The 20,858-nt window shown below is 39.9% G+C and overlaps 1 protein-coding gene across 1 annotated transcript in view; it reads right to left on the bottom strand.

The window, feature by feature from the left end:
• Positions 1–8,025, bottom strand: part of LOC117329836 (cyclic nucleotide-binding domain-containing protein 2-like) — a 36,489-nt gene extending 28,464 nt beyond the window's left edge. Inside the window, 1 exon segment of the mRNA XM_033888011.1 lies at positions 7,270–8,025. Within this exon segment, the coding sequence (XP_033743902.1) occupies positions 7,270–7,764 (495 nt within the window). The 5' untranslated portion in view covers positions 7,765–8,025.
• Between the last annotated feature and the right edge of the window lie 12,833 nt (positions 8,026–20,858).

The following is a 20,858-nucleotide window of genomic DNA, read 5'->3' as shown; positions in this document are numbered from 1 at the left end:
TCCTCCCCATTCTGTTAATTATTAATTTCACTCAATGCTTACCTCAATAACTTTCATCACCTAATCCTCACTCGATATTATACATATATTACATTCAACCCCTCCCATCCCGTCTTATATTATATACATTTCACCCCTCCCAATGCTTTCATCTATATATTACCTTTCAACCCCTCCATAATTTATTCACTAATATTATTTCATTATTTCACCCTCCCAATACTGTTGTATAACTAATATACATTTCACCACCCCTCCCAGATGCGTATTATCTATATAATATACTTCACACCCTCCCCAGACTTGATTATCTATATAATTATACATTTCACCCCTCCCCAGATGCTGTATTATCTATAATTACATTCACCCATCATTTCATCTCCTCCCCAATGCTTTTACCCTCCAATCTTATCATCATATTATATAACATTTCACCCCCCGATGTTTTTATATATTACATTTCACCCCCCCCAGATGCTGTATTACTATATAAACTTTCACCCTCCCCAGACTGTATTATCTATATATATACATTTCACCCCTCCCCCGATCTGTATATCTAAAATATATATATTTCACCCCTCCCCAGATCTGTATTATCTATATATTTCATTTCACACCCCTCCCAAGACTACGTATTATCTAATATAATTTCACCCTTCCCCCAATACTGTTATTAATATATATTACATTTCACCCTCCCCAGATGCTGTATTATCTATATATAATACATTTTCACCCCTCCCACTCATATCTGTATTTCATATATATCATTTCACCTTTTACATCACCCTCCCATGTATGTATTATTTATATTTCAATAATTACTTTCGCTCCCAATATGCCTTATAATTATCCCTTACTCAAACTTATTCTCTATATATTACTTTCATCCTATCCCCGATCTTATTCATCCATATCAATCTTATACCCCTCCCCAATAGATGTTAATTCACCCTTTTAGCACACCTCCAGATGTATTATTATAATATATTTTTCACTTACTTAGATGCTGTATTATTGTATAATTTCACCTTCCCAGAACCTGTATTATCTATATATATCATTTCACCCCTCCCCAAGGCTGTATTATTATATACATTACTCACCGTCCCCAGATGCTGTATCATCTATTATATACATTTCATCCTCATCCCTCCCAGATACTGTATTATCTATATAATACATTACCCCTCCGCAATCTGTATTATCTTATATAACCTCCCAGTCTTCCTATATATACTATTATATATAACCCCCCCCAAATTCACATATATTCAATCCCCCCCAAGATGCTGTATTATTAATTTACATTTCACCGTCCCAGATCTGTATATTATAATATCACCCTCCCCAATCTTTATTCCCTTCCCCATATGTTACTTTACATTCATCCTCCCAATACTGTTATCCTAATATACTATTATTCATTCATTCTACCTCCCCAGATGTGTTATCATATATATACATTCACCCCTCCAATCATATTATATACTTTATACCCTCCAATGCTTTCCCTAGATTTACACTCCATATACTATTATCACCCCCCCATAGATTTATCCCCCAGATCTATATCTATATATTACATTCCCCTCCCAATATCTTATCATATAATTCTATTCCCTCCCCAGATACTTTATCACAATATATTTCACCCCCCCCCAGACTGTATTATCTTATATACATTCATACCCCTCCCCAATCTGTATTTATCTATATATATACATTTCACCCCTCCCCAAATCTGTATATCTATATATATATATTACATTTCATCACCCCTCCCCAGATCTGTATTATCTATATATATACATTTCACCCCTCCCAAGATCTGTATTATCTATATTACATTTCACCCCTCCCCAGATCTGTATTATCTATAATAACATTTCACCCCCCCGACCCTGTATATCTATTAAAAATTTCACTTCCCTATTTATTAATTTACATCCCCATTTACTCCCAATATTATTTTCTAAACATTTTTACTTTCCCATATGTAATTTCACCCTACCCAGTACCTATATCTAATATATATTTACATTTCACCCTCCCCAGATCTGTATTACTATATTATACTTCACCCCTCCCAGATGCTGTATCATTATATATACATTTCACCCTCCCCAGATCTGTATTCTATATATAACTTTCACCCCTCCCCAGATCTGTATTATTTTATACATTTCAATCAATTCTTATTTCATTTCACACCCCTCCCCAGAGCTTCTATTATCTATATATATACATTTCACCCTCCCCAAAAGCTGTATTATCTATATATATACATTTCACCCCCTCCCCAGATGCTGTATTATCTATATATATACATTTCACCCCTCCCAGATGCTGTTTATCTATATATATACATTAAATTCCATTCACCCCTCCCCAGAATGCTGTATCATCTATATTATATACATTTCACCCCTCCCCAGATGCTGTAATTATCTATATAATACATTTCACCCCTCCCCAGATACTGTATTATCTATATATACATTTCACCCCTCCCCAGATACTGTATTATCTATATATATACATTTCACCCCTCCCCAGACACTGTATTATCTATATATATATATATTTTCACCCCTCCCCAGATACTGTATTATCTATATATATACATTTCACCCCTCCCAAGATGCTGTATTATCTATATATATACATTTCACCCCTCCCCAGATACTGTATTATCTATATATATACATTTCACCCCTCCCAAGATGCTGTATTAAATATATATTTACATTTCACTCGTCCCCAGATGCTGTATTATCTATATATATACATTTCACCCCTCCCCAGATACTGTATTATCTATATATACATTTCACCCCTCCCCAGATACTGTATTATCTATATATATACATTTCACCCCTCCCCAGACACTGTATTATCTATATATATATATATTTCACCCCTCCCCAGATACTGTATTATCTATATTTATACATTTCACCCCTCCCCAGATACTGTATTATCTATATATATACATTTCACCCCTCCCAAGATGCTGTATTATCTATATATATACATTTCACCCCTCCCAAGATGCTGTATTAAATATATATTTACATTTCACCCCTCCCCAGATGCTGTATTATCTATATATATACATTTCACCCCTCCCCAGATGCTGTATTATCTATACCATATATATACATTTCACCCCTGTTTTAGACGGACAACTACAGCGATTATATGTATAATTTTTATTTTCGTAAATAATTACTTTGGTGCTTCAATATGTGCGCTATCATTCATCCCTTACCCAGCAAACCTGTATTATCTATATATATACATTTCACCCCTCCCCAGATGCTGTATTATCTATATATATACATTACACCCCTCCCCAGATGCTGTATCATCTATATATATACATGTACATTTCACCCCTTCCCAGATACTGTATTATCTATATATATACATTTCACCCCTCCCCAGATGTTGTATTATCTATATATATACATTTTACCCCCCAATCTGTATATCTATATATATACATTTCACCCCTCCCCAGATGTGTATTATCTATATATTACATTTTACCCTCCCCAGATACTGTATCATCTATATATATACATTTACACCCCTCCCAGATGCTGTATATCTATATTATACTTTTCACCTCCCCATCGTATATCATATATCATACATTCACCCTCCCCAGATGCTGTATTATCTATATATTCATTATCATTCACCCCTCCCAGATGCTGTATTATCTATATATATACAATTTATCAATTAATTCACCCTCCCCCCAGATGCTGTATTATCTATATATATACATTTCACCCCTCCCCAGACGCTGTATTATCTATATATATACATTCACCCCTCCCCAGATGCTGTATTATCTATATATATACATTTCACCCCTCCCCAGACACTGTATTATCTATATATATACATTTCACCCCTCCCCAGACGCTGTATTATCTATATATATACATTTCACCCCTCCCAAGATGCTGTATTATCTATATATATACATTTCACCCCTTCCAAAGATGCTGTATTAAATATATATTTACATTTCACTTGTCCCCAGATGCTGTATCATCTATATATATACATTTCACCCCTCCCCAGATGCTGTATTATCTATACCATATATATACATTTCACCCCTGTTTTAGACGGACAACTACAGCGATTATATGTATAATTTTTATTTTCGTAAATAATTACTTTGGTGCTTCAATATGTGCGCTATCATTCATCCCTTACCCAGCAAACCTGTATTATCTATATATATACATTTCACCCCTCCCCAGATGCTGTATTATCTATATATATATACATTTCACCCCTCCCCAGATGCTGTATCATCTATATATATACATGTACATTTCACCCCTCCCCAGATACTGTATTATCTATATATATACATTTCACCCCTCCCCATATGCTGTATTATCTATATATATACATTTCACCCCTCCCCAGATGCTGTATTATCTATATATACATATTTCACCCCTCCCCAGATACTGTATTATCTATATATATACATTTCACCCCTCCCCAGATGCTGTATTATCTATATATATACATTTCACCCCTCCCCAGATGCTGTATCATCTATATATATACATTTCACCCCTCCCCAGATACTGTATTATCTATACCATATATATACATTTCACCCCTCCCCAGATGCTGTATTATCTATATATATACATTCACCCCTCCCCAGATGCTGTATTATCTATATATATACATTTCACCCCTCCCCAGATGCTGTATCATCTATATATATATATACATTTCACCCCTCCCCAGATGCTGTATTATCTATATATATACATTTCACCCCTCCCCAGATACTGTATTATCTATATATACATTTCACCCCTCCCCAGATACTGTATTATCTATATATATACATTTTACCCCTCCCCAGATGCAGTATTATCTATATATATACATTTCACCCCTCCCCAGATGCTGTATTATCTCTATATATACATTTCACCCCTCCCCAGATACTGTATTATCTATATATATATATTCCACTCCTCCCCAGATACTGTATTATCTATACCATATATATACATTTCACCCCTCCCCAGATGCTGTATTATCTAGATATATACATTTCACCCCTCCCCAGATACTGTATTATCTATATATACATTTCACCCCTCCCCAGATGCTGTATTATCTATATGTATACATTCCACCCCTCCCCAGATACTGTATTATCTATATATATACATTTCACCCCTCCCCAGATGCTGTATTATCTCTATATATACAATGCACATTTCACCCCTCCCCAGATACTGTATGATCTATATACAAAAAAAATGTACGTATATGGATACGAGGATTTTTGTCAATTATGTGAGTTTAATTAGTTCATAATTGAAAAATAATTCAAAATCAAACAATAACAATTGATACCAGCTGATATTAATCGCGCTTTTGGCCCGGACCCTTAGTAAGACCCACCGTGTGCTTCCATCCGGGCCAACAAACGTGATTAATACAAGTTGATATAACTTGGTGTTGCAATGGTTATAAAATCAATAAAAACCTTCATTCACATTTACTTTGGTGGCATATTTCTGCCATCGTGTTATTTTAGGTCGCTATACTGTTACACGACTTATCGAGATACTCATGATGACAAGCCGAGTTATAACACGACTTATCGAGGATTATCTCGACAAGTCGTTTTATCGTAAAACGACCTAAAATCTCCAGGAAGACAATATCACGATAACGCTAGAAAGGAAATAAGTATCAGACCAGGTTTTTTGGAAGAGTAAGCGTCTTCAGGTGTTCAGGTGTCACTAATGGTCATTTGATGCATCATGAATATAATCACGCGCATGCGTCATCAATAGTTATGCAAATTGTACAAACTATAGAAAAACCAAGGTGTATATAGCATAGTTTGCCAAATACATTTCCTACCTATGTGTATGCACTATACAAATATCATGTTTTTTAACGGATCAATAGACAAGCACGTGTGAAATGTTACACCATCCTGTCACATTTATGCATGCAGACATAAAATCTATAGTCGCTCTACCACTAATTAGTCTGAATGTGACACAACGTTTACCACAGAGAAAACTAATGTTACGAATTTGAATAAGTATGTACATAGTGTTAATGAAATATCGATCGGGGCTCAATAGCATGGCATTAAGTGAAACCAATGAGGCGCTACAACTTTGTATTGTTGTCAACGAATGTATTTAATCTGGTGTGAAAATACTCCAAACAACATTGTTTTCCCTATTATCTATCATCATTAAGTTTTAACTGTAAACAATTGGAGACAATACAGGTTTGTTTTCTTTATACATGTAGCTAAGCTATAACCGTCTTTAAATTCTAACTGTAAACTTTGCCAAACAATACAGGCTTGTTTTCTTTATTAACTATCATCATTAAATTTTAACTGTAAACTATACGAGACAATATAGGCTTGTTTTCTGTATTAGCTATAATCGTCATTAAATTTTAACTATAAACAATACCAGACAATACAGGCTTGTTTTCTGTATCAACAATAATCGTCATTAGTTTTTAACTGTAAATTATATGAGATAATACAGATTTGATTTCTGCATTAATTAAAATCGTCAGTAAATTTTAACTATAAACAATACCAGACAATACAGGCTTGTTTTCTGTATCAACAATAATCGTCATTAGTTTTTAACTGTAAATTATATGAGATAATACAGATTTGATTTCTGCATTAATTAAAATCGTCAGTAAATTTTAACTATAAACAATACCAGACAATACAGGCTTGTTTTCTGTATCAACAATAATCGTCATTAGTTTTTAACTGTAAATTATATGAGATAATACAGATTTGATTTCTGCATTAATTAAAATCGTCAGTAAATTTTAACTGTAAACTATACCAGACAATACAGGCTTGTTTTCTGTATCAACAATAATCGTCATTAGTTTTTAACTGTAAATTATATGAGATAATACAGATTTGATTTCTGCATTAATTAAAATCGTCAGTAAATTTTAACTGTAAACTATACCACACAATACAGGCTTGTTTTCTGTATCAACAATAATCGTCATTAGTTTTTAACTGTAAATTATATGAGATAATACAGATTTGATTTCTGCATTAATTAAAATCGTCAGTAAATTTTAACTGTAAACTATACCAGACAATACAGGCTTGTTTTCTGTATTAATTATAATCGTCATTAAATTCGAAGTATCCATTTCGTCAGTAAATTTTAACTTTATCATACTTACCAGGATTCTATTTATAAATGGCGGAGCAGGAATAACATTATTCTCCGACCGAACACGACGAAGAAGTCTCCCTTGTCGAAGAAATGGCTTCCCAAGCATCTGCTGTCGAGAAACCTTCCTTGTTGGAAAAACTCCAAAGTTCTGAGTAGAACGCGTCTTTAAAAGTTTCTTTTTGGAAATTTGAGGCATGGCTATATTTGACCTGGATTTGTTTAAAAGATCTTCAGTCATTGTTAATCCAGGTATTGAATTAGACTTCTTGGTTTTTCTGTAAGATGCTAACGGATTGATGTTTTCCTCGTCTATACTGAAATGCCTGCTACGAAATCTGGGTTGGAATCCATTGCTGTATGTACTGAAACGCCTGGTACAATCTGTGTCCGACAAAGTCCGTTTCTGGATTCGTTTAGTGGACAATAGGTCTGTATAATCACTCAATTTCCTTTGGGAAGAGGCCATTTCGCAAACATCAATCTCCTTATTATCTCTAAGCATTGGTAGTTATCAACTTCATAACATCCTATCGGCAATTCAATCATCAAAAGTCACTACAAACACCGGCACCGAAACTGGGATCACTATTTGATACAGATATTGCAATGAAGTGCTGCTATCTGGTAGAAGTCGAGTGCAAATCAATATCGCCCTTTCATAAATAGATTAAATGAATGAGATGATCGAATATATTTAATCAAAATACACAACTATTAAAGATATTCAATCAATTCAGATGATTAAAAATGTTTGCAACGATTTATCAAATGATTGGATATATTCACAATGTTGTCGGCTAATGCACTCTCTCGTGAGATCGTGGATTATTGTTAATATGAACACTTCCACTGGCTGTTGGTAAATCCGGACAGTAAATCATCCATATCAGTTAATCCGAACACAAATGAAAAAAAGTCAAACTAATTTGATATCCGAATAAACACTAACAAATGATAGAACCCAATTAATAGTTCACTATTTGGATTAAGTCCGTTATATAAGTATCTCGTGGTATAGCAGCAATGAGGAATGATACTAATAAGCAATATCCTTGTTTTTCACCCGTCAGATAAGCTAGCAATAAGCACTGTATATTACATACATATGTACCTCTTTGCTACAGAAATTTTATACAGTTGTGAGGCAATCCCACATTTCACGTTCACAGACACGAGATGAGAACGCGCACCTCAATATGCATCTTGCTGTACACCAGTTTTATAGACTAAACAAGCGTGCAGGAACCCATCCCCTTTACATGCTAATGTGCTAAATGTACACGCAATTCCCGCGCGGGTACTTGTCAGGTTTTCCAATTACCTTGACAGGTAAACACATATTACCTGTAATAATGTCCCACCTGAGAATCGTCATCAAACCTGTTGTCAGTGACACAGTCCTAGCGCAACCTCGGGACCATTCGACGTCTATTGATTTACGATACAGAGTAACGACAAAGCTTATCAAGTAAGGCCGATTGGAAAATCCACCCGTTAATTTAAGGCTTTTCTATATTGATTCGAAGGGACCTTAGATTTGGGGTAGATAACGTTGGTATCTCTTGGGTACAACTCTGCAAATTAGCCCCATATGTCAGATAAAGGTCACCCCCGAATACCCTACTGACACCAATAGACACATAGAGATATTGTCTGTTGTTGTGATGTTTTACAACATGTCCATCCCATCATATCTCAACGCCACATACAGCATTAACGGTTAATTGTCAACGATTAAATACTGTTACCGTGAACCACTGTTAATTATTTATGATGATAGTTAAAGTGTTATATTACCCAATGATGGGCTTCAACATAGCAAGCGAAAGTCTCAGATTAAACCATAACTGCAGTTATAACAGTATATCACAACTGTTTCAAATCAATATGAATAGTTACAGTATACATGTACATTGTAAAACAGTCACAATATACAATAATTTTCCCACATCATTTTGAATAACAGTCGTCCCATATCAAGTCTAATTTTCCCACGTCAAGTCTGATTTGTGACAGTATATATTAATTTTCCCACGTCAAGTCTGATTTGTGACAGTGTATATTAATTCCCACGTCAAGTCTGATTTGTGACAGTATATATTGATTTTCCCACGTCAAGTCTGATTTGTGACAGTATATATTAATTTTCACACGTCAAGTCTGATTTGTGACAGTATATATTAATTTTCACACGTCAAGTCTGATTTGTGACAGTATATATTAATTTTCCCACGTCAAGTCTGATTTGTGACAGTATATATTGATTTATTCGACTATTTATAGACATTTTCAGTAGGTCATTATTTTAGGTGATGATACATGGAAAAAAAATGTATATAAAGAATCTTATATCACACGTTTGAGATATATTACATCTTTTTTAATATATCCTTATTAATACGCGATTACACAAGGCAGGTAAATAAAATCAATGAATACAGACACCATCCCTTTAGAGGGTGTAGATACAGATAGTTGTATTTAACAGCAGAAATGTGCTACATGTGACTATTGGCAGTAAATGAGAAAGAAAAACTGACATACATATTGTGAGGATGGTAACCCTCCACCCCCACCTCCACCCCAAACCCCCAACCCCTTCGCTGTCTCAGAACTGGATAAGGCCAATATTTATTTCCCTAAACTCAAAATCGTTTGACGCAGTGAGGTTAGTTGGGTGGCGCAGCGTTAACAAATTCGCCTTTTACATAGGGCCGGGTTTTAATTTTTCTATCGTGAACATATATTGAGATCAAAGGCCCGACCACGTCGGCTTTCTCTGGGTACTCCATTCGCCTCACGCAATAAGACCCTTCACGCGCTTCTGTTCAGGCCAACAAGAGCCATTAATATGAAATATAACTTCATGTAAAATAAATTAATTGATTCCGACACGTTTGGCTCCTGACATAGCTAACTAGATCTAACGAGACAGTGCTATGATGCGGGTTTATGCGTTTATTCAATAATTGAATAATTATTTGATCCGAAGTATCGTCTTGTGAGTCGGGACATGATTTAGGACAAACTGGATCATGCGAATGACATGTTTAGAAAGTGATGGCAACTCTATTCTAATAACGTCCTGTTTGGATACGCATTTCCATTGGTTGTTTCTATTTCAAATTCTTTAAATACGAAGTCAGGATTATTACTATGATAAAGATACAACAATACTGAAAACAGAAGGAAATATAACATTCTTACTGACATTCTTTCGACATTTGTCATAAATTGTATTCCTTTTTTGAGATTCCGCCATCGTCTCATATGTATCAGCGGTGATTCACAGCTGTATAAAGCAACATAATTCATTTTTGTTTTTATTGTATGCAAATTTCTATTTGTAGTTAAAGGGATTAATATCCTTATATTATATATATTTTGTAAAATCCACTGACAATTGTAAAAAAGGAAAAAAAAACCCCAAAGAACTAAAAACAAATTAAAAAAAAAAACCCAGAAAATCAAAGCAAAAAAATGATAATGAAATAAATAAACAAACAGCAGGTACTCGTGCACTGATAGTAGCTGATGATAGCTTTATGCTTCGGTATATGTTTCTATAACTGCAAATTACATTTCAGGTCAAATGTCAATCGAGATTGTATGAATAGGGTGTGAATATATTCAGTACTTGAGCGATATACCGAGAACATCAATCACAGGTCAACCGAGATACTGCCATGTCTGTCATTACCACGAATTTAATATAAATATATATACCGTACGTGTCTGTTGCCTTTCCTCCAAAGTGTTTGCTTCCAATAAATAAATAATGTAACATTTATCATTAAAGAAAGCGACGTCTATTACCATCACACTGAACTGTTGGTTAAGGAGCTGAATTTATCAAGAAACAAATAATGAATAAATAAATAATTTAATAGTCTGTCTCTAATGAGGATATGTTTTGTTTTGTTTCAGGTGTTTGCCGTTTTTTGCAATAGCCCGGGTCATATGTTATGAAGTGTCAAAAAGACACCTAGATTAAAAAACCCAAAGCAATAGAAGACAAAGTAGTGAGGAAAGAAAGTAAAGATTTAAGATTCCAAGTGATGCAAAAAGGACAGTAGATCTATTTTGGATCTCTCCAATGTCACCTTATAGAAGACAAAGGGAAGCAATCACGGGCCCCACGTAATGAGTATATAATCCTACAGGTTATCGTGATAAAGATATGTAATGAAATTATCATTTTAGAAAATGAATTCTACCTATTGTTTTACTCACGTGTTCCTCATTGTCTTTACTGGAGATTTTGATCTTTGACGAAACGCCATGTAATCGGAACATCCGATGTTTCTTGTCATTCTTCTCAATAACCGAATGACGTCCCTTGACATTTCCACTTTTACAAAATGATGTATTCCTGATAAACTTTGACCGGGGTTTGCTCTCAGAACTGATCTTGCGAATGACACTGTTGTACTTTCATATTGAATGTTTTACTTTGGTTTGACAACCATTTGGTCTCGGAAGTGTGAGATTCCGCCATGTGGAGCCGTGATACAAGTTATTCCAACGTTGACATTTTGTTTTTATTGTTTTCCCCCTCTCAATTTTCGAGCGTCTTTTGAAGAAAAACACATTATCTTCCTTCCACACTTAACATATTTGTCAAGTACACTTCAGAAATTCTTTTTCCAAAAAGATAGTTATTATTAAGTCTTCAAATGGCGGTAAGTTATTATATTTTGTCTGAACACAATCATGAAACATATCCATTGATATGTATGCTGTCATTCACTCATACAAAATAGAGATTTTCTCCTTGACGCTTTCATCTTGCCCAAATCCATCAAAATGAGATCAATTCATACAATGTCAACAGGTACTCTATAGAGAACCAGCAGGATTTCAATACAAAATACAACCTCAATTCACTAATACTTGCTCTCTCGTTCAATAATCACACAGTTCAATACAAATCGTCACTGCTTGAACGACTGGGTGATTTCGCTACCTAATAATCACCTAGAGACCTCATAATATCTAACGACCTATCAGCATTAAAATGTCGCCTTCAAAGGACTGCAAACCACCAACATCTAACACGTCAACTTTACCTTGTATTTAAAAGAATTTAATCAACTGATACTTTTTCTGTTTGATAAATATAAACACTGCGATGTTAACATCAGCATAATTAAAGCCTTCTTATTGAGCTTATTTTAAAATAAGAATATATATATTTCCTTTGAACACAGGATTGCTATTTGCTTTTTTATCGTTCGTTTTTAACACTAAGTATAGGTTATGTAGTCACTGTGGCGGTTAACGTCAGCGATAAACGCAATTACAGAGCAAATAAAATGCAATACAAATCGAGAATTGGATTTTTATATTAGTGTAATAAAACTCGGTATCTATTAATCAATATCAACCGTTTCATCTTAAGTTTTCCTTTTTTGTCGTTATATCTGTTTATCGCCATCTAAACTAATCGTACGGAACTATTAACACAGCCATGCTCGAAGCGACCAAAATTGATTGCAATGCTTAAACATTCGGTGGAGCACGGGGTTGATGGTTCGTGTTTTGGGTCATAGATGATACCAGATTTGATATGCTGCCAAATCGTAAGACTTTATAGATGATCATATTTTTCTTTTTTCCCTGTCTTATCTTTCTTTCTGAGCGATGATGTCCTTGACACCAATCTTTGTATGACCAATGTTGCTGAGGTCTCTTAGAAACCCGTCCTCATATTACCCTGGTTGTTGATTCTCCTAGAAACCTGTCCACATAAATATTATGACTTTGGCTGTTTGTGACAAAACCTAGAATTCTACCAGTCCTCAAATGACCCTTGTTGTTAATGTTTCCTAGAAATCCGTCTCAAATGGCCTTATAGCCTCATAATATCCTGGCTGTTGGTGTCTCCTAGAACCGCCCTCATAAGACCCTTCCTGTTGATATCCGTCCTTCTATGACTTTTGTTGTTGGTTTCTCCTAGAAACCCGTCATAGTATAACCCTAGCTGTTGGTTTTCCCTAGAAACCTACCTTCATATGATCATATATGTTGCTTTCCCCTAGAAACCCACCTTCATATGACCCTAGCTGTTGGTTTCCCCTATAAACCCACCTTCATATGATTCTATATGTTGGTTTCCCCTAGAAACCCACATTCATATAATCCTATCTGTTGGTTTTCCCTAGAAACATACCTTCATATGGTCATATATGGTGGTTTCCCCTAGAAACCCACCTTCATATGACCCTAGCTGTTGGTTTCCCCTATAAACCCACCTTCATATGATTCTATATGTTGGTTTCCCCTAGAAACCCACATTCATATGATTCTATATGTTGGTTTTCCCTAGAAACCCACATTCATATAATCCTATCTGTTGGTTTTCCCTAGAAACCTACCTTCATATAATCCTATCTGTTGGTTTTCCCTAGAAACCTACCTTCATATGATCCTATCTGTTGGTTTCCCCTAGAAACCTACCTTCATATGATTCTATATGTTCGTTTCCCCTAGAAACCCACATTCATATGATGTAAGCTGTTGGTGTCCCTGTCCTGATGACGTCAAACTCAAAACACAACCTTGTCAATAACTGTTATCATTTCCCAATTACAAGGAATATACCTTTCTTACTTATCAACATATAACAATAGTGTACTGATGATAATTACTCTTTTGTTAATGTCATGCTTACATGTATAAATATATTGCCATCCTTTTAATTTATCGATTTCCTTTTTACAGTGATAGTTTATATTTATGGCATGTGTAGCCTTGTTTGAATTTACCGTACGTAACTATTATAATTATAAATACATAGAGTCGACACGTGTGAAATATAAAATGTTATAATTGAAATTACAGATGTCCAATTATTCGACAATGTAATCTTTGTCTCTTAATAAATATGATTAACACTGCTATGGATTTAATTAGAAATAATCCAAAAACTCGCTCATTCTTCATCTGGCACAAACGTGGGTCAGATGATAAGAAAAACATATTAATTAAAAACAGAAATTTGGCATCCTTACAAAAGCTTAATTCTTAATCAAAATATATGAACGATTGGAATATACCAACACAATATATAGATATAAAGGAAGACTACTGGAAACGTAATTTGCATTAAGTATAAGACCAGGGCCCAGTTGTTCTAAAAGAGATAAGCTTAATCAATTGATTAGTGAAAATTTCATTTCTCCTTTACTTCAATAACTGTGTATGTATATTCCTTAAATAGGCTAGTAGGAAGGGACTGTTGAGTGCTATATTTTCATAATCTTTTGTCAAATTAGTTTTACAAGAAACGATTTAATCAGGATTTTAGAATTGTTGTTAAATTGTGATTAGCCTAGTCACCGTTTGAACTTGGCCCTGATGTTTAGGAAGTTTAAACATTTCTCCCGTTATCATCTAGACCAGGTATCGTGTCCTCTTAATGAGAAACAAGGAAGTGACAATCACACTTCGAAATATCATAAAGAAGCTACATTTAATTCTTAGCTTTTTATTTTTGAAATGAGCGAAGGCAACGACTAGATTACGCATCCAATTATGCATACAGGCAAACATTTTGTCACAGTATAGCAATATACTATGTTGGACGAAATTACTTGAAACAAATTGACAGATTATGCAAGGTATGCACTCTAGTCATGCTAATTCGGACATATATAATTCACTTCCAAGATTCTGGAAGTAGTTATTTGATTGGGTAATCCAAAAAGTCACCCCGACGTGACCCCTTATGGGTTGTTGTGAGATGTGCTGCTGTCTTGTGAAGCCCAGTGAAATATGATTTAACCTCCAAACAGACATATCTCTTCCCTTTTACTGGGACATTCAATACATTAATACACGTATGACCACTCACAAGTTTACATACATCCATAACACAGGGGAGGCTCATGCATTTTAATTTGATGACGTATATGTACAAAGCAGGAAGTAATGCTAGTGTTTTAATCATAAAAATGCTTCAAAGCTACTTCCCTATTTGTTCAAATTTTTAAATAATCGATATCCGGTATGGCCTTTGTGACCGAGTTTTCTTTATACACTAATACGTCACGCTACTAAACATTTGTCAGGGAGGACAGAGTGGTCTCCCGTTGTAAAGAGCACACCAGTGTACTGACAACATTTTAAATACAAAACGATATTGAATCTATTTGATGATATATAAACACTGGATACTGTTCACTTACGTAGGCTAGGTATAAAGTCCATACGTATATAAATGATTAAATATGTTCTTAATAAAAACTGAATGTTTAGATTAAATTTCGCTATTTTTCGATGATAGATTAAAATCGCAAAACATGTGGCAAAGAATATTGAATTAATAAAGGCAGTTAAATCGCGTAATCGCATAGTTTCTGTGGGAAAAAAACGGTAATAAAAACAACAAAAAAACAAAAAACAAAAAAACAAATAAACAAAAAACAGAAAAAAACAAAACAAAAAACAAACAAAAACAAAACACGCAAAAAACAAAAACAAAAACAAAAACAAAACAAAAACAAAAACAAAACAACAATACAATTATAACACCGGTAATGTGACATGTTGCATTTTAGCACTTTTCACGTTGAGACAGTCACTAGGTTATGCTTGCATTATGTTCAGTTTTTTTGTTTTTTTTTGCATATTGCTTTATACGTCTAATATTCTAGCCGTAGACTGGGAATTACAATTTTCTTTTGTTTCTCACCAGGAAAATATCCAACATAAATATTGTGTCTAATTAGGATTTGCATATAACATTGATAACATAACATATAAAAACAAACCTGGAAGGATTCCGTCCGTTTCCGGACCTCACTTTTCCGTCTGCCTTTCTGTCCCTGTCTGCTACGGCCGCGCCGATCTCGAGAGGACAGCTGCTCGTCGGAATTTTTTCTTTAAAAATACAGCCACATTAAAGTAAATTATTCATTTATTATAATGTATAATGAATTTTCTTAAATTTATGCGATCTGACACATATGATGACATATCTATTCCATTAAGCGAAATAATTAATTTTCTTAGAAACGAGCTCAATATTACGGAATTGATGAATTAGTTAAATAGACTCTTAGTACTTGAATACGAGAGCAAGATGGTTTAAATATTTATCATTATGTTACTCGACAAGCATGCTAATGAATGTGTTGTCTTTGCTTTTCCTTTATTAAGCAATGATTGGCTAACTTATGTGAATTGTCCCCTTTCAGGGCCCACGACTATTAATGCTTTCGACGATGTGAATGGGTGAATTTATTTTGAGAATGGTAGTCACTAACAGCTGTCCACCTAACATTATTGTATAATCTTGTGATCAATAGGATTGTGACGTCGCGATAGTAGATATTATAGAGTGCACTCATGTAGGGTCAACATAATAATTTGTCCCGGTGTGATGAAGACGGGGATTTCTGGCTGTTAATAGGACGTTAAACAAAAACAAACCAAAACGTGGGTTTCTCTTACACTTGAAGGATATCCACAAATTTACTGGTGTTTTAATTTAACAGCTTACTCTTTACTTAAAAGTAGTAAGAGTAGCTTTTTGCATAATTTCAACAATTGTATGACGTCACGGCATTAATACGCTGACGTCAAGTCGTCTGACAATTCAATCACCTCAACATTATCTTGCATAAGAGATCGTCACTGGGTACATAGGGTAGGAGAAAAATGGTCATAGCCAAAGACAGGGTTTGAGGAGATGGGATAGGGGTAGTGGTAGTGTGGGGTAGGGGTAGGGGTATTGTGCTGTAGGCAGTAGAAGGGTTGGGGAAAGGCTGGGGGTAAGGGGATGGGTGAGGCGTGGGGTGGTAGTGGGGTGGGGTGAGGGGAGTGTGGGGTAGCGGGTAGTGTGGGGTAGCGGTAGTTGGAGGGTAGGGGTAGTTGTGGGGTAGGGGAGGTGTGGGGTAGGGTAGGTGGTGGCGGTAGGGGTGTGTGGGGAGGGGTATTGTGGGGTAGGGGTGTGTGGGGGTAGGGGAGTAGGGGTGGGGAGTGTGGGTAGGGTAGTGTGGCGGTGTGGGGTAGTGGGGGGTAGGGGTAGTGTGGGGTAGGGGAGTGGTAGGGTGGTGTGGGGTAGGGGTAGTGTGGGGTAGGGGTAGTGTGGGGTAGGGGTAGTGTGGGGTAGGGGTAGTGTGTGGGAGGGTAGTGTGGGGTAGGGGTAGTGTGGGCGGTAGGGGTAGTGTGGGGGTAGGGGTAGTGTGGGGTAGGGTAGTGTGGGGTAGGGGTAGTGTGGGGTAGGTATGTGGGGTAGGGTAGGGTTTGGGGCGGTAGGGTGTTGGCGGTAGGGTGTGTGGGGGTAGGGTTGTGGTAGTTGGGGTAGGGTAGTGGGGGTGGGTCGTGTGGGCGGTGGGTGTTCGGGTAGGGGTAGTGTGGGGTTGGGGTAGTGTGGGTGGGTGTGTGGGTAGGTGGGTAGTGTGGCGGGTAGGGTAGGTGGGGTAGGGGTGTGTGGCGGGGGGGTTTAGTGTGGGGGGGGGTAGTGGGGGGGTTGGGGGGGGTGGTGTGGGGGTAGGGGGGGGGGGGGGGGGGTTTAGTGGGGGGTTAGGTAAGTGGGGTTTAGTTGGGGTAGGGGAGGGTATTGTGTTTTTTTGGGTTTTAGGTGCGGAGGGGTTTGGTTTATTTTATTTTTTGAGGGGGGGTTTTTTTTTTTCTTTTAGGGTTTTTTTCGGGTTTTTAGGGGGGAGGGGTGGGGTGGGGGTAGGGGTATTGTGGGGGGGTAGGGGAGGGTTTTTTGGGGAAAGGGGGTAGTGGGTGGGGGTTAGGGGTAGTGTGGGGTAGGGGTAGTGGGGGGAGGGGTTTTTGGGGGTGGGGTATTTGGGGGGGGGTATTTGGGGGGGGTAGGGGGTGTAGGGGAAAGTAAAGGGTATTTCTGGAGGGGAGGGTGTGTGGGTGGAGGGGGGGGTTGGGGGGGGGGTGGGGGTTTAGTGGGGGGGGTGGGGGGGAGGGGTTGGGGGGGGGGTAGTGTGGGGGTAGGGGTAGTGGGGGGTAGGGGGGGGTGGGGTAGTGGGGGCCGGTAAGGGGTAGTGGGGGTAGGGGTGTTTGGGGGGTGGGGAAGGGGCCGGTGGGGGGGGGGGGGTTTAGGGAAAGTTTGGGAGGTGGGGGTAGTTTGGGGGTGGGGGGTTGGTTTTTGGGGGGGTAGGGGTAGTGTGGGGGGAGGGGGTAGGGGGGGTTGGTGGGGAAAGTGTGGGGTGGGGTAGGGGGGGGGTAGTGTGGGGAAGGGGTAGGGGGGCGGTGGGGGTAGTTTTGGGGGTAGGGGTAGGGGTGGGTGGGGCGGGGGGGTAGGGGTAGTGTGGGGGTGGTGGGGTTTGGTAGGGGTAGGGGTGGGGGGGTGGGGGTATGTGGCGGGGGGGGGTAGTGTGGGGGGGTAGGGGTAGTGTGGGGGGTAGGGGTAGTGGGGGGGTAGGGGTAGTTTGGGTGGGGGGAAGTGGGGGAGGGGGGGTAGGGGGGGGTAGTGTGGGGGTAGGGGGGCGGGGGGTAGTGGGGGTAGGGGAGGCGTGGGGGTAGGTGGGGAGGGGTAGTGTGGGCCCGGGGGTAGGGGGGTATGGGGGGTTTGGGGTATGGTAGTGTGGGGGGTGGGAAGGAAGTGTGGGGTAGGGGTAGTGTGGGGGTAGTGTGGCGGTAGGGGTAGTGTGGGGGAGGGGGTCTTGTGGGGAAGGGGTATTGGGGGGGCGGGGGGTTTTGGGGGGGGGGGTGTGTGGGGGTAGGGGTGGGAGGGGGTAGTGTGGCGGTAGGGGTAGTGTGGGGGTAGGGGTAGTGTGGGGGTAGGGGTAGTGTGGGGGGAGGGGTAGTGGGGGGGGGGGGGGTGTGTGGGGGGGGGGGTTGGGGTGGGGTTTTTGGGGGGTTAGGTGGCGGTGGGGGGGGTGTGTGGGGGTGGGGGGAAATGTGGGGGGTAGGGGTGTGTGGCGGGGGGTTGGGGGTTAGGGTAGTGTGGGGGTTTAAAAGGGGGTAGGTGGGGGTAGGGGGGGGTAGTGGGGGGTTTGGGGGGTGGGGTTTTGGGGTGGGGGTTTAAGTGGGGGGGTGGGGTAGGTGGGGGTAGGGGAGTTTGGGGGTTTGGGGGTTTGGGTTGGGGGTAGGGGTATTTGGGGGTTTAAGGGGGGGTAGTGGGGGGTAGGGGGGTAGTGTGGGAGGGGGGTGTGGGGGGGTAGGGGGGGTTTGTGGGGGTAGGGGTGGTGGGGGGTGGGGTAAGGGGGGGTAGTGGGCGGTAGGGGTGTGTGGGGTTTAGGGGGGGGTGTGTGGCCGGGGTCGGGGGGTGGGGGTGTGGGGGGGGGGGGTATGTGGGGGTAGGGGGTACCCGTGGGGGGTAGGGGTAGTGTGGGGGGTTTGAGGTAGTGTGGGGGTGGGGGGAGGGGGAAAGGGGGGGTTGTGGGGTGGGGGGGTTGTTTGGTAGGGGGGGAGGGGGAAAGGGGGTGGGGGTGGGTAGGGGGGTATTTTGGGGTGGGGGGGGGTTTATGGGGGTTTGGGGGTTAGTGTGGGGGGGGTGGGGGGAAGGGGTTTGGGGGTGGGGGTAGTTTGGGGGGGGGGGATTGGGGGTTAAAGTAAAGGGGGGGTTTTTGGTAGGGGGGTGTGGGTGGGGGGTAGGGGGATGGGGTGGTTTGTGGGGTAGGGGGGTAGTGTGGGTGGGGGGTGTGGGGGGTAGGGGTTTATGGGGTTTGGGGAAGGGGTGTGTGGGGTTGGGGTGGGGGTTTGGGGAGGGGGGCGTGGGGGGGTCGGCGGGGGGTTGGGGTTTGTGGCGGGGGGGTGGGGGGGGTGGGTGGGGTGGGGGGGTGGGGGGGTGGGGGGGTAGGGGGGGGGGGTGGGGGGGGGGGGTGGGGGGGGTAGTGGGGGGGGTTGGGGTAGTGGGGGGGGTAGGGGTAGTGTGGCGGTAGGGGTAGTGTGGCGGTAGGGGTAGTGTGGCGGTAGGGGAAGTGTGGGGGTAGTGGTAGGTGGGAATGAGGGGTAGGTGGGGAGGGAGGGGGGGGGGGTGGGGATATGGGGGGAGGGGAGGTTGTGTGGGGGAGGGGTAGTTGGGGGTGGGGTTTATGTGGCGGGTAGGGGGTAGGGGTAGTGTGGCGGTAGGGAAGAGTTAGTGTGGGGTAGGGGTAGTGAGGGGTAGTGAGGGGTAGAGGAGGGTTAGTGTGGGTAAGTGAGTGGTAGGGGAGGGTAGGTTAGGGTAGTGTGGGGGTAGGGGTAGTGTGGGGTAGAGGAGGGCTAGTGTGGCGGTAGGGGAGAGGTAGTGTGGGGAAGGGGTAGTGAGGGGGTAGGGAAGGGGTTTTCCGTGTCCAGGGTAATATTAAACACTCTGCAACCCTCGTGTTTGTCAACTTAGAGTCTTACCATTCGGTTAGAGATCCTCTCTCTCGCTCAGACGCGAGAGATTATATTAACATCAATCCAAAGATGATTTTTTTCTTAAAAGCCTCATGATTAACTTATAAAATTATTACTCGTCCTTGGTAGATCAAACAGTAATATTATTCATGCTATAAATATGAATACAATGGTAAAAAGTTTGAAAAGAAATCTTTCGTAATGTAGATTAAAAAGTAATATTCTTCATGCTAAAGATAGAGATAAAGATGTAACTGTAAAAAAAATTGAAAAGACATCTTCCGTGAGGAGTTTAGCAAG

This window comes from Pecten maximus, chromosome 6 (genome assembly GCF_902652985.1).
Source record: "Pecten maximus chromosome 6, xPecMax1.1, whole genome shotgun sequence".
Classification (NCBI taxonomy): Eukaryota; Metazoa; Mollusca; class Bivalvia; order Pectinida; family Pectinidae; genus Pecten; species Pecten maximus.
The sequence above is the reverse complement of the archived record's forward strand: the minus strand, read 5'-3'. Positions and strand labels throughout refer to the sequence as shown.